The sequence below is a fragment of the Haemorhous mexicanus genome, chromosome 25 (assembly GCF_027477595.1).
Source record: "Haemorhous mexicanus isolate bHaeMex1 chromosome 25, bHaeMex1.pri, whole genome shotgun sequence".
NCBI lineage: Eukaryota > Metazoa > Chordata > Aves > Passeriformes > Fringillidae > Haemorhous > Haemorhous mexicanus.
In genome coordinates, this window is record NC_082365.1 from 5,599,815 (window position 1) to 5,614,159 (window position 14,345).

The 14,345-nt window shown below is 50.0% G+C and overlaps 1 protein-coding gene across 1 annotated transcript in view; it reads left to right on the forward strand.

Annotated features, from left to right (window-relative positions):
• The window catches only part of LGR6 (leucine rich repeat containing G protein-coupled receptor 6), a 163,918-nt gene that overhangs the window by 50,757 nt on the left and 98,816 nt on the right, over positions 1-14,345 (forward strand). The window contains exon 2 of the mRNA XM_059867721.1: positions 9,291-9,362. Within this exon, the coding sequence (XP_059723704.1) occupies positions 9,291-9,362 (72 nt within the window). The remainder of the gene's footprint in view (positions 1-9,290; positions 9,363-14,345) is intronic.

Sequence of the window (14,345 nt, forward strand, 5' to 3'; positions counted from 1 at the left end):
GAAGCCTCTGCCAGGGAGTTTCTGCCTGCCCAGAACAGCCCTGTGGCTTAAAACCATCCCTGGCTGCTGTCCTGGTTCCAGAACTGGGTTCATTTTTGCAGTATTTGGGAGGGGACACATTTCCAACCCCCCTTTGGTTTCAAGGACACTTGCATGGGGAGTGCTAGGGATGCCCCAGTTGTGTTGGTTTGATGTTTGCTGCTCCTTGTCTTCTTCAAAAGGCTTTGGCTGGGCAGCAAAGAGGAAGATGCTGCTGGGTTCACCTTCCCTAGAAGCTGTTCTGGGTTAAGTGAATAATTCCTCCCACAGGAGGAATTTTGCCCCCCAAAAAGTCTGGCAAGTGGGGACCTGGAATGCAGCAGAGACCTGGAGGAGGACAGGGAACAGCCCCCCACTCTGGACACAAGGGGATGTGAGGTTCTTTTCATCCCCACAAGGGGATGTGAGGTTCTTTCATCTTTTCATTTTCATTCCTTTTTCATTCATGCTTTTCTTGAATGAATTTCTTCATTCAAGAAAAGAATGAGGTTCTTTTCATTCTCTTTCAAAAGTCTCCACTTTTTATAGTGGAGACCATTTAGCTGTCAAAAGTCAGGATGTTGCTGGGCTGTGGCTGCTCCAAAGGACATGGTGGGAAGAGAAGACATATACTTGCAATCTCATTTTTCTTGCTTTAAAAAGGTGTTCCTTGGTTTCATTCAGGCCCCAATGTTTCTTTTTAGTTTAGAGGTTCTTTTAGAATGAAAATGTTAAGGTTGATCCAGCTCATTCACTTCCCAACTCTGAACCTGGTTAAGTTAGACTAACATTTAAAAAGAGTTTTAAAGAGGTTGAGAATCTCTGCTTTGACATTTTCTGGACAGAAAGCATTTTTCTTTTCAAATTACTTCTGGTTTAGAATGTCCTTTCTGGGATGATTTTTTTAATGTCAACACTGAAGGGAGGGAAAAAAAACAACATGGTTTTTATTATTTTGATCAACCCAAACCAATTCCTTCTGGACCTCCCTTTCATGGCAATCACCAAAAACATGAACTTGCAGAATGGTAACAGAAAAGAAAAATTATGGTTCTTGCCCAACAACCAACTCAAAGCAGACTGCTGCACTGGCTGCTCTGTCTGGGAAGTGAAAGACGGAGTGGCAGGGGCTCTGTGATTCTCAGATTCCCCATCCCCAGCTCTGTGTGGTGGCACAGAAGCCACCACAGCACTCACACAGGCCAGGGGATGTCAGTGCCTGTCGTGCTCCCCAGAGCTGCACCCAGCCAGAGAAGCCATCTGCTCCCTGCCTCCTCACAGCACCAGGGCTGGGATTGTCTCCCCTGGGATTGTCATGTTCCTTGGGAGCCAGGACAGCTACAGACAGGAGACAGAGCCCAGGGAAAAACCTCCATGGGTTCAAGGAGCATTTGGATACTCTCAGGTACATGGGGAGGTCCTTGGGGCTGTCCTGTGCAGGGCCAGGAGGTGACTCCATCCTTGTGGGCCCCTTCCAGCTCAGGATATTTTATGATTCTGTGATTCTATGACAGACTGTGCAAAATTCAGGATTTTGCCTGTTTAGAAAGAGTGCCCTTCTGCTCTGATCCAAGTCTCATTCCTGCCCCTGGCACAGGGGCTGCTGTTCCCAGCCCTCTCTCCTCCATCTGGCTGCAGCCTGTCCTGCCAGGATCCCTGAGCTTCCACCTGCCCTGGGCTTTCACCCCACACCTCCCTGTCTCCCCTGACTCCCCCTGGCAGCCCCTGGGCTGGGATGGGATCTGCTGGCAGCCCTGACCTGGCACAGAGTTTCTAAAAGTGATTTCTTCTGGTTCCCACTCCAGCCATTCCCAGGGGCAGAAAGGCAGCACTGCCCTGCTCAGCCCCTTCCTGCTCCCACATGGAGGGCACCTGGCACAGGGCAGAGCCTGGCACAGGGCAGAGCCTGGCACAGGGCAGAGCCAGGGCAGGTACAGGGAGAGATGCAGGAGAAGCAGCCAGAGTGGCAGAGCTTTACTTGCCAAGGGTCACTGCTCCCAGTGCGCAGCTCCAGCTTCTGGTGCAGGAATGGGCTCCATCCCACCCTGGCTGAGACTATTACTGAAATGTTGTGGAGATCTGGGATAGGGCCTACACGTGGGGGATGATCTGAGATGACTGATCTATTTTCAAACATGGAGAGGTGGGAGTAGAAACACATTCTGCTCTTGCCCATTGCAGTGATACGGGATTGAAGCAGGGCTGGTGCCTCCAGATATGGTGTGATGTAAATGAGCTCTTAGGGCTTTGATCTCTTTATCTTCCCTTTCTCCTTCTCTTTATGGAGACTACCTTTAGTGTAGTTTTCAGCCTGCAGGCTGGTAGGGAGAATTTCAGCTGGTTCTATGGCTCCAGGTACCATTCTACCATCAGCCCCAGCTTTGCCCCAGGCAGTGCAGGCATTTTGTGGTGACCTTGGAGATCTCAAGATAAAGAGGAAAAGAGATAGTGAGAACCTTTATGAATCACTCTAGTATAATCTGAAGTATTTCTGAAACCATCATTTATTGCCTTTGGGGTTCTTTTCTGATGGTGTAACTGTGCATTTTTACTGGATGCTAATGAGAGTGGCCAGGAGAGAGGCACAGGCAGTGCTCAGTGCCCAGGGATTTCAGGGTGTTTCATTCCTTACAAGAACAGGCCTAGTGCTGGGCCTTTCCAGGATAAGGATGGGAATTTTGGTCTGGTTTGTTCAGTTCCCCATGAAATCAGGGAGGACTTAATGCTGTGATTGTGGACTGCTGGACTGGGAGGCCTTAATGCTGTGATTGTGCAACTAATTAATCAAAAGGATAGCAGGTCATTAGCTTCTCCTCACAATCACAAAAATTTCTGCTCACCTGCCTGAGTGTAAGGAAGGAGTTTTTTATGGTCCAGGAAGCCACAGGTTCAGCACCAAAAGGGAGAGGAGCTGGGTTGAGCCTGGACTGGGAAGAGAGCACATTAATATCCTGAATATCTTGAAAAATATGAACATATTCATCCAGCAGAGCAATTTAGGGGCTGAGAAGACAGTCACCATCTGGGTTCTTAGCAGCTTCTTAGACAGTCACCATCTGGGTTCTTAGCAGCTTCCTGTAGGCTCAAACCAGGATCTCAGTCAGATTTGTCCTTTGGGGTGACTTTGCCTCCTTACAAACAGGGAGCAAGAGCTTCATTTCCCAAAATACTGGAAGCCTTTTCCAGTGACTGAGGCCATGTCTGCCATCACTTCCAGCTGTAGCTAAACACACTGGCTTTCACTGAGGTACCAGGGAAGCCAGAAGCCCATGGGGTGCCCTGCTGTGGGCTCTGTGAAGGTCCAGGAACAGCAACCTGAGCTTGCAGAAACCTTGCAGAACAAAATTCTTGAAGGAAGCTGAAAGAGCAGGAAGACACAGGCTTCTTGCTCTGCTGAGTGACAGATGGACCCATGGGGAGCACCTCAGGGGACTGAAGCTAAGGACAGACTTTCTGCCCTGTTGGAGTAGACAGAGGTGGTTGGGGAATGTCTTCTCCCAGCCACAGGTAGGAGTTGCTCTTTCTGTAGGAGAATCTCTCTGCCAGCTGTGCAATTTTCTACACACATCTGGCTCTGAGGTGTCTCTGCTTGGCCTCAGCCAAGCCCTACCCCTGCAGTTTGCCCTTCAAACCCTCCTGGCTGAGCAGCCCTGGTCCTGTTGTATTACTCCAGGGGGGCTTCAACCTGTGTTGCTTTAGGTCCGTTGGCTTCTGCTTGCATTAATTCTGCTTGCATTAATTAATTGCAGCCCATCTCTGAGGAAACACTTTGCTTTGTGCCTGGGAAGACACATCAGGAGCTGTGGGGCGCATGGGCAGGGTTCACCTTCCCCAGTTTAGTGGGCATCTTTAGGTGCCTTGGTTTTTCAAGAGGCACCAATCCTGCTGTCCCTAGAGGAACATCCTGGGACGTTGCTCAGGCAAGACTTGCAGGGTGTCCTTCATGCAGGCCCCTTAGAGCAACATAAAATCCTGTCCTTTTGGCCCAGAGCATGCAGGTCCACCCAGCCCTGCAGGTGCTTTCTCTGCCTCCTCCCAGAGGGGCTGCACAGGGACATCCACAGCTCCATTCATGCAGCCTCTGCTGTTTCCAGGGTATCCCCAGGGGCTGCAATGGATCCAGATAGCCCAGCCCTGCTCAGCACAGCCTGTCCCAGTTCCCAGGCAGCTCCCAGCCACAGCCACCTTAGCAAGCATAGGTGATACCAGCTCTAGTGATTATCAGCTCATTTGTGATTTCAGCTCTCAGCTTGCTAAGGGCTTTGGGCAGACGCAGGGAGAGAGAGGAGAAGGCTGTGTGAGGTTCCACAGTCATGGCTTTATTGAATCTTCTGTGAAGGTCTCAGGGACAGCTCTTCTGCCAAACTGGGCAAAAGTAGGGGTTTTATGGGATACAGGGGTTTGGGAAATTCTCCAATAGCAGGGGGTCAAGGGGAAAGTGACCTGTATATAGTCTTACAGAGAGATAAGAAAGGGTCCAAAGGTGGGAGAGGGGCTTCTAAGGTCCAGTCATCATCACCAGGCATTTCCTGCCTTGGGCTGAACACCATGGGGGCATTGCAGGCTCTGGGCCTGCTACTCTCCATGGCTCAGAGCACCCCACACAGCCTGCCCAGCAGTAATGCCAAGGAAAAACCCTTTTGATCTCTGTTCTCATATCACCCCTGAGCTAAAACTCTGTGCTCACCATCTCACAGCAGGGGTGGCAGGTGGTCCCAGCAGGGAGCCCAGCACCCTGTGTGTGTCATCTCATTTTTTGGTAAAGGAAGATCAGCTAATCAGTGAATAATCAAAGGTTGCTCATGAAAGAAGGTGACATCAAAGCAAATAATTTAAGGAACCCCTCGAGGGCCAGAGGAGTTGTAGGGTCTGAGGCTGAATCACATGAGCTCAGTTTCCATGAACTGTGTCTCAGTTTTCCTGCAGGTACAAGTTAGAAATGCTTACGATAAATGTTTAGAATTAGTTGGGGAAGGGGGGAAAGTTAAATCACACTAATTATAGCCATGATGGCTTTGGTGCAGTGCCATTTGAAAGTATAGGTGCATTCTACACCTAATGCAAGAGGCATTCAAAGGCATTGCTTCTTGGGTAAGCAGGGTGATAGGAGAGCAGAGTTTCAGTTCTGGGAGCAGTAGAGTAGTTCACTCCACTGGCTGCATTCCAGACCACAGCCACGAAGGGTGATTTGACAGCAAAAGAACTCCTGCTTCTATTTGATATTTTGTAGAGAGGACAGCCAGGCCAGTCACTGGGGAAGGAGGAACAGGGGAGCTCTGGGACAGGAGAGGGGTGGCTTGTCCCAGAGCACCACTGCTGAGAGGTACCATGAACTCAAAGGCAAGAATCTGGACAGTTCCTCTGCAGGTCCTACCCTGCAAACCTGGGTGAAGCTGCACACCCCATTTCTTCTCCTACCTTTCTGATTTCTTTTAGATTTTAAGGGACTTTGGGATTTGAATAATTTGTGCATTTCTGTACTGCTTGGTCTGGTACAGACCTCACAGAATGGTGTCTCCAGTGCAAATGACAAGGGCCATGCACAGACATGAGTGACCCAGCACTTGTTTGGCTTCCCTGGATGCTCAGTCACTCAGAAGAGAGCCCTAGCTTGGAAAGCCAAGGTCATTGACCCAGCTGGGAAAGGTCAGAGGAGGCCCTGACCCATTTGCCATGGATCCCTATTTATTCTGCTAGATGCTGTGAAAAAATAATCCAACAAGGTTCAAATACTGTGGGTTCCTTTTAAAGTAACTGAATGTGGCTGACTGAAGTAACCACCCCCAAACACTTGAAGAGATAAACAGCTCCTCTGATTGCTCTGACAGGAAGCATTTCCACCCTTGCATGTGTTTGGGATGTACATAACATAAGAAACCTTACTAAGAGGAAAATCACAAGCTTGGGAAAACACAGCAACAAGTCAACAACATCTTTAAATGAGTAATAAGTCAAATATTTACTCCCACAACACTTCAGGCAAGAATCCTGTGCCTCAGCTTTCACACAAGCATGGACAGCCTGTGGAGAAACATCTCGTACTTTTGTGGCTAGAAAAATCACTTGGTCCAGGGCTGTGCTGGGGAAGTTTATTTCCAGCCCTTGGAGGAATTTGTTCCTCCTTCACACCATTTGTCCTTGCACATTCCATGCTGTCCTCACACCACAGCCAGGCCAGCAATTCCAGCACCCCAAGTTGGGTGTGATGTCCCCTGCTCTGGAGGAGCTGCTGGGGGGTCCCTGCAGGATGTCACACTGCAGAGTTCATGGCAAAACTGAGTCCCTGCAACCTTTGCCTTGCTGTTCATTAGCTGGCAAAGCACTGCCAGGATCTGCCCTTTTGGGGTGCCCTTTTCCAGAGCTGTCAGTGAAGATGCATTACCCTTGAGTCCTGCAGGACTGCAAACCACCAGAGTATTCAAACAGCCAAAACAGCAGTGACTTTTGAATAAAATTACTCAAAATATTTTCTGTGTAACAACCTTGAAAAAAGGCTGGGCTCTTCTTCACTGCCCAAAGAGATGCTGGGAGAGACCACCTTGTGTCAGACCTGCCCGTGGCCAGAGCCCCAGGGCTGCAGGAGGGGGCCTTGGAAAGAAAAGCCACATTCTGTGGAGCTCTGAGGTTCCAGACTGATGGGATAAGGGCATCTCTCCTCTGCCTTTTGGAAGATTTCTTCAGAAACCAGTGTATTTTGTTCCTTTTAGGAATGGATCAGGGCAGGAGGAAAGAAATGTCCAAGGCCAGCTTGGATGGGGCCTAAAGAAACCAGGGATAGTGGAAGGTGTCCCAGTCATGGCAGGGGTGGAACAAGATGAGCTTGGAGCTCCTTTCCAGCCCAAACTATCTGGGATTCTAAAAGAAAATTAAAGACATTTTCCCATATCCTCAGCCACCCAGAGCCCTGCTGCTGTCTGGGACTGATGAGTCCCATCCTGATGGGTCCAGACTGATGGGTCTGCACATCCCTGCAGCCACCACCCAGCCAGGTGTCCAGCTGTCCCCACCACACCTGGGGAGCACCTGGGCACACAGAAGGCACTTCCATGAGGCTTGGAAAGTGGCAAGCCAGGGGTATTCTCTATACTACCAGCAGAAGGCAACTTAAGGAATATGTACCAGAGTTTCAAGGAGATCTTGTATGTTTCAGATCTGTGTTTTCTCTCACAGTCTTTCATTTTACATTATTCTTCGTTATTTTCACATTGTTCCACAACATGTCAAAACATCAGACAGATTCATTACAACACAAACAGGAGACACTTTGATGTAGGAAAAAAGATGTTTTAATGGGTGCTAAGTAGCAACTGCCCTTGGGGGTTTAAAAATAAAAATAGAGGCAGCACAAAATAATATTTTAACCCTTGTGTTCCAGGATCACCAAAATATAGAATGCAGCATTGCACACAATTAGTGCAGGCAATAATTTTCTTTTTGCACTCCTTCAGAATTTTGAATTCTCCTGGGTTTTTGGTGAGTTTTCTACTACTTCTTTGGAGAAGAGAAGGTTATAAAGGAAAAAGTAAACTTCTCCAGGAGTCTTTTTCAAAAGGGTTCACAAAAGTGTGTGGTTTTGTCACAGGACACCTCTCCAGAGAATATGCAAAGACAGCTTCCAGCCTTCCTGATGCGTCACCTGCCATGACACCAGTGCCAAGTGGAGCTGGTTGGAACATGGTGGTTTGGGTTTTTTTGTGGAAAGTGGTCAAAATGTAGAAGCCTTTGCCCCCCAAGTGTTCTGCTCTTTACCAGCAAAACTCCAGCATTTTTTCCTGAGGAATACAAAGGCATCTCAGTAAATTTTTCAGTGAAGCAATTTCCTCCCCAGAGCCCAAAGCCAGCTGAGATGCTCCAGATCATTTGCTCTGTGACCTGGGAGATCTTAGGTGCTCTGAGCAGGTGGAACAGCTCAGAGACGTCCCTCTTGTATTGCTGGCTTCTCCTGAGGGGCTTTTCTCCTTTCTGCTTCTGTCCTTGTCCTTGGCACGAGCCTCCTCCCAATGCCAAGACATTCCCAGTGTCCCTGGGAGGGCAGGGAAGGTCCTTCCTCAGGCTCACAAGTCTGTGAGGTTCACAGAAGGAAAGAGTAAATAAATTGCCTTTTTTTGGTTGTTGTTTCTCCTCATTTTCCCATCACACCCATCAGGCTGTGCTGTTCAGTGCCAGGAGGAGCTGAGCTGTGCTCTGTCTGTGCCCAATGACAAAGAGCAGCCCCTCTGGCACCCAGATGACACTGCTCACATTTCTTTGCTCTCCAGGGGATATTCTCCATCTATTCCCATTGGGTTTAATGACACCAGCTTTTCATTCTGCCTCATCCTACCTCAGCTTTAAAGTGAGCTCCCTTGCTCACCCGGACACAGCCTGGTCTAGGCTGGGGTAAGCAGTGTGGGTTTCTTCATGTGCAGCTGCTCATGAGGGCAGGGTTGCAGCTATCAGACCCCAAGAACAGCCTGGAAGCATCCTTGTTTCCCCAAATACCAGCTTGTGCATTGAATCACTTGGGACAGACTCAGCTGCTCTCACACCCTGGGATGGGGAGAGCTCTGCTCAGGCAGCTCACAGTGACTGTAACATGCAGAGGGCTTCAGCACCACCCTGGAACCTCTGGGTACCAGCACAGCCTCCTCCAGAGGCTCTGCTGGAACCCAGGCAGAGGAGATGAGCCCTTAGCTGGAGATGGCAGAGTGAGACATGCACGATCCAGGTTCCTTCCACCTCCCAACCTCAGTTTGTCACCCAGAGAGCCAACCTGTGTCCCTCAGTGCTGGTGTGCTTCTCTAGTTTGTACAGTGTAGAGAAAGCCAGTCCAGTGGGATGGATCCTTCTCTCGTGGGCTGCTGGCTCCTCAAAAGCAGATGTCTGTCCAAATCTCCCTGTGGGGGCTGGCACGGCCATGGTGACAGAGAGATGCTCTTGGGCCCAAGGACATACTGTCCTTTCCAGTGTCACGGGGCTTCCTGTTCACTCTCCAGAACTTGTGAGACAGCAAGACTGCTCATGCTGTTGGGAAATGTCCTAGCTTGCTTCATAACTTGGAGGAGCTTGAGCAGACCACCCTGAAGGAGCCAGCTCTCTCTGGCTACTCCTCTCCATCCATCCCTCTGCAGCAGAGCCCGGGCTGTGATCAGATGGCAATGCTGAAATGCTGCTTGCAGAGGCTTCTCAGCCTCCCACTCAGCAGAGAAGGGGACTCAGAGCCTAGCACTGAGGTTCATTCTGTGCAAACCATGTGTGACTGATCAGAAACCTCTGTCTTTGCTTCCTGCCAGAGACCTGAGCATGAACAACATCAGCCAGCTGCAGCCCCGCGCGCTCCGGCACCTGCGCTTCCTGGAGGAGCTGTGAGTATTGGAGGGGTGCTGCAGGGCAGGGGGTGCTGGGGCTCGGGGACACTGCACAAGGTCCTCCAGCACTGGCCACAGCTTCCAGTGCTGCTCCTGCAGCTGCAGGCTGAGCTGGAAGCAGCCTGTGCTGAGACAGGGTTTGTTTGCTGCTCCAGCTTAGGAGTTTCACTGAGGTCGTCACCTTCAGGCTGAGGTGGTGCCAAAAGCCAAAATAAAAGAGGACCTAATCTCTCATTCAAAAATCAACACTGTACCCTGGAGCAGAGCCAGCAATCAGAGAGCTTCACTCACCCTTCAGCAGCCAGGGTCCCCCTCACAGCCCCCTGCAGCCCAGACACACGAGCCCCTGAGCAGGGGGTGGAACCACCCTGCAAAACTGAAACCCAAAAAGCTTTTCCCAGAGGCTGAGGTGTCCCACCCCACAGCAGTGTGCACTGAGGTCTGAGCAGACACACTCAGACACAGCAGCAGTCTCAGTCCTGGGGATCAGCATGTGGCTGTGTGTCAGTGAAGGAGTGGCCCCACTTCTGAAAGTGTGAAAATTACCCAGCAGCACAAGAAACCACTGGAATCCTTTGTGAGCCCCAAAAATGGGAGCCCAGGGGGCAGAATGTTGAGGTTGGCCATTTCTGCATGAGTAAATTGCACCTGTATGGTCTTACTCCTCTTGACCATGAGAAATACCTCCAGGTGTTATTCTCATGCTGTTGGTACTTTCAACACAACAGCTTCTGTAGGAAAACACAATTTCTTCAAAACACTGTTATTGCATTCATGAAATCCTAATATTAATGCTTCATTTGATGTGTGTTGTAAACTTACTGTGGATATAACAGTTACTGTAACTTAACCTGCCTAAATGAAACACTTTCACTTCTCTGAATCAGGTCTTGCTGCCACCACAAGGCACAAGACTGGCATTTCATAAATGCTATTTTCCAAAATGTCAGATTTACAGATATCACCCTAACACCTGTGAGGGTGGGGAGGCCCTGGCACAGGGTGCCCAGAGCAGCTGTGGCTGCCCCTGCATCCCTGGAAGTGCCCAAGGCCAGGCTGGATGGGGCTTGGAGCAGCTTGGGCTGGTGGAAGGTGTCCCTGCTCATGGCAGGGGGGGAATGAGATGATCTTTAAGGTCCTTCCAAATCCAAATCATTGCAGGATTCTGTGGTTTTATATTACAGGGTTTTACCTCCAATGGTCCTTTAACTGATCACCATCTGTCTGTATTTCAAATTCTTTGGAGTTGTAAGGACCCCAGCCACCCCAGCCCCCCTCCCCAGCAGGCATTTACAGGCTGACAGGGAAACATTTTTGACCCTGTTTTGGCTTTGGAGCCAGAGCTGCCCACAGAAGTGGGCTCTTCAGCACTCTGCACCCATCTTGCAGCTTTTCTCCTTTCATTTTATCACATCCATGTTGAAGTGTGGGCACCCAGCACCTTCTCTGGGGGTGCTGAGGCTTTTCACACACCCAGACTGCTCTGTGTACAATTAGCAGTTGTCTTGCTGCAAGCAACCATGTCCTGATTACGTCATGTACAAACAGAGCAGCCTCAACCAACAAGGAATAAATATTCATAGGCTCCAAAAGAGCCAGCTTCCCACAGCCAAAAATAATTATGAATGAAACAGGCAAAGGGGAAAAATTTAAAGAGGAAAATCTGAAATAATAATTGGAAGTTGTTAGATAATATTTTACTGGAGGCCCAATGTGTCACTAGTGCCCCTTTGGAAAGGATTGACATCACAGTTAGGGGAAGGAATGGAAACTGCAGCATCATATACCTGTGCATAGCAAAGTGCCTGCTTGAATTTGATAGCAGTTAGATAGTAATCCTATTTATGGAAATCAAGTAATTTATATGAAATCAAGCAAGGAAGGATTCTATATATTATGGCAAATTAAAAGTGATTCTTTCAACAACAGCAGCTAGACAGGGACAGTTTGTACAGCATTCATAGGGCTGTCATTGACCAATAATGCAACTCGCCTGGCATTTCCCCTGCTCTTTTTATTTATATCTTCACCAAATTTTCATCCCACAACATTACATCAGGACCATGACATTCAGGCTGGGATCACCCTCTGTGCCAGGACACGCATAAGAATCGAGCAAACAAATCCTGCTTGTTTAGACATCCTCAAGGGAAGTTTGTTCAGGTTCCACAGCTCAGATCCCTGCTGATTTCATCTGCCTGGGACACATTCCCAGTGTCTGCCAGGGTGACACGTTGCACACCAGACCAAGCCCTTTGTCTTCACCCCCATGGCAGAACTGCCAGTGCTGGGACATGCCAAGGGAGTGAAGAGCAGAAACCCTGCTGAGCAGTGAGGGACAGCCCAGGTACCCCAAATCCACTGTCCTAGTGTCTCCTGGGCAGGAGGGAGACCTGCCTGCCCCCCCTGCCTGTCCCCCTCCAGCAGGGAAGGGCTGACAATGAGGAGGACTCTGCTGCAGCTCATCCTGGCTGCAAGTGCCTGTCTTCAGTTAGATGGAAAGCCTTCAGCAGGTTTCTCACCCCCAGGGATTTTGGGTGGCTTTATGGCCCCAGTCTGCCTTCTACACAGAGTCACAAAGTCACAGAATGGTCTGAGGCGGGAGGGACCCACAAAGTTCATCAAATTCAACTCCCAGCCCTATCCAGCACCATCCCCAAGAGTCACACCTTGGTCCAAATGCTTTTTGAACTGTGTCAGGCCTGGGGCCATGACCAATTCCCTGCCCTGACACAATATCAGGCCAATCCCTTGTGTCCTGTCTCTGCTCACAGAGAGATCAGTGCCTGCCACTCCTCCTCCTCTCCAGGGGCTGAACAGAACAAATGCCCCCAGCTGCTCCTCACAAGGCTTCCCCTGCAGGCCCTTCATCATCCTCATTGCCCTCTTTGTATGCTCTGATATTTCAATATCTACTGCCTTGTGTTCCCTATTACCTGCTGGATAAACCAGGTAAGTGACAGGCTTTAACCTGAGAGAGAAAAACTTGTTTCATCTTCAGGTTAATTCTTAACATTTAGTCTTTTACTTTGGGTAAAGCCCTAAAAGAAAATAGTATTTCAAATTATATTTGCTTTTTTGCCAAAGATACTTTAGGTGCTCGTACCTTACAAAAAATATCAGAAAATCTTTTCCTCAGCAAAAGATTTGCCAATTTCAACCCAGATTTTCAAATCTCCTTTTTGAGATTCTATGAAATGATACAATGTTCAGAAACATCCCAGGGACTCTTGATGCCCCTTGTCCTTCATCTATAACCCTTATCTTCTTCAACAGTCAGAGAAAGCCCTGGTTCCCCTGGCTCCTCCTCAGGGTTCTCCCCTCCTGCTCTCACCCATGACTCTCTTATTCTGTCTTCTCTCTCATTAGATTCAGCCCCATGTAGGTCCCATGGAGGAGAGCTGGTGTTTCACACCTCTCACCACTTCTCCTCCTGTTCCTCTATTTTAGCACCACCCCAGGCTCCTCATGAAAGTGAAGTTTCCCAGAAGTCAGAGATCAGCTGGACTCATGGCTGAACTTGTGCATGGAGCTGGGATTCAGCTGAGGAAAAGGAATAATGGGAAAGGGGAAGAGAGCTGCAAAAATGGGTGGATGACGCCCATGTGTCCCAGGGACAACAAGGACACACATGCCAGGTTTCAGTGCTGTGGAGCCCTGCAAATCCAGGCTGTGGGCCCACCTGGGCACATCAGTCCTCTGCACACACCCACACTGGGTGGAGGCCTGGGAGGAAAAACCAGAGCAGGGTGGCACGTGAGGGTCCTGAGGACAGCAGAGCCATCACCCAAGGGTGCCACCCGTGACACCCAGCCAGGCTGTGTCCCACAGGGCATTTCTGCACTGGCTCCTCTCTGCTCTGGACACCAAACGTGTCCTGATGGCATCAGGGGGGATGCTGTGGTTAGGGCACAGATGAGGGCACAGGGACTGCTCCAGCTCACTCCCTGTGTGGTCTGGGTAAAGTAATTTTCACTGCCAGAGCTTCATTGTGCAGCAATGAGCCAGCCCTCAGGTGTGCCCTGAGGGCCATTTGTATTTACTGAGAGCTGCCCAGGAAGGTGTTGTGAGAGCAATTAGTTGTCCTGCTCAGAGGATGCCCAGAGACCAGATCCTCCAGACTCAGCTGCCTTTGAAGAGGAGTAGGAGAGGGGCCCTCAGTGGCCGTGCACCAGGCTGTGCTCCCCTCTGGCCCCCAGCCTCCCCCTCCAGAGACAAGAGAGGCTGCACCAGCAGGCATAGTCCCGGCCCAGGCACTCACCAGACTTTCCCTCCAAAGAAAACCTGCACAGATAGAGGTGTTCAGAGCTGGGCCTCACACAGGCAGGGAGCAGCCCAGAGTTTAGTATGTCTCTCCTTTGTTTCTTTCCTTTTTTCCCCCCCTTCTTCTTTTCTTTCTCTCTTTTTGGCAGCAGGAAGATTGTTTAAAGTTGCTAATAAATTCCAGTTAATGAAGCCTGAAAAGCCAGAGCTGGGAGCCAAGAGAAACAAGAGCAATCAGTACAGAAGGAATAGAAAGAGATCTTGAAAGCCAGCCTGGGAATAATAACATGTTGAAATGTGTTCGCCGGCGAGGGCTTTGTTACCGCGCTTTGAATCCAAGCGCGAGCGCTCGGTGCCAAGAAGGGAAACTGCAGCCAAAGGCAGGTGTTCATTGCCATTCACCTCTTGCTTCAGGGCACAGCGGCAAGATCAGACCCCTTCCCAGCCACTGGCTCTTTCACCTGCCTGTTCTCGGGCCCCGGGGGCAGAGGGACTCACGGGCATGGGGAGCGCAGGCTCAGCACCACGCTCAGCACCCACCGCCGCCTGCTCTGCCAGCCCGGGGACCAAGAAATGGCACTAAAGCAAAATGAAATAAAATGCAGGCGTGCGTGCTGGGAATGTGAATGCAGCAGCCCTTTTCTCCTGCCTTGTACCCATGAGGGAAGCCCCTTCTCACTCCCCTTCCCATGTGGGTCCAAGGGAGCCATCACAGCC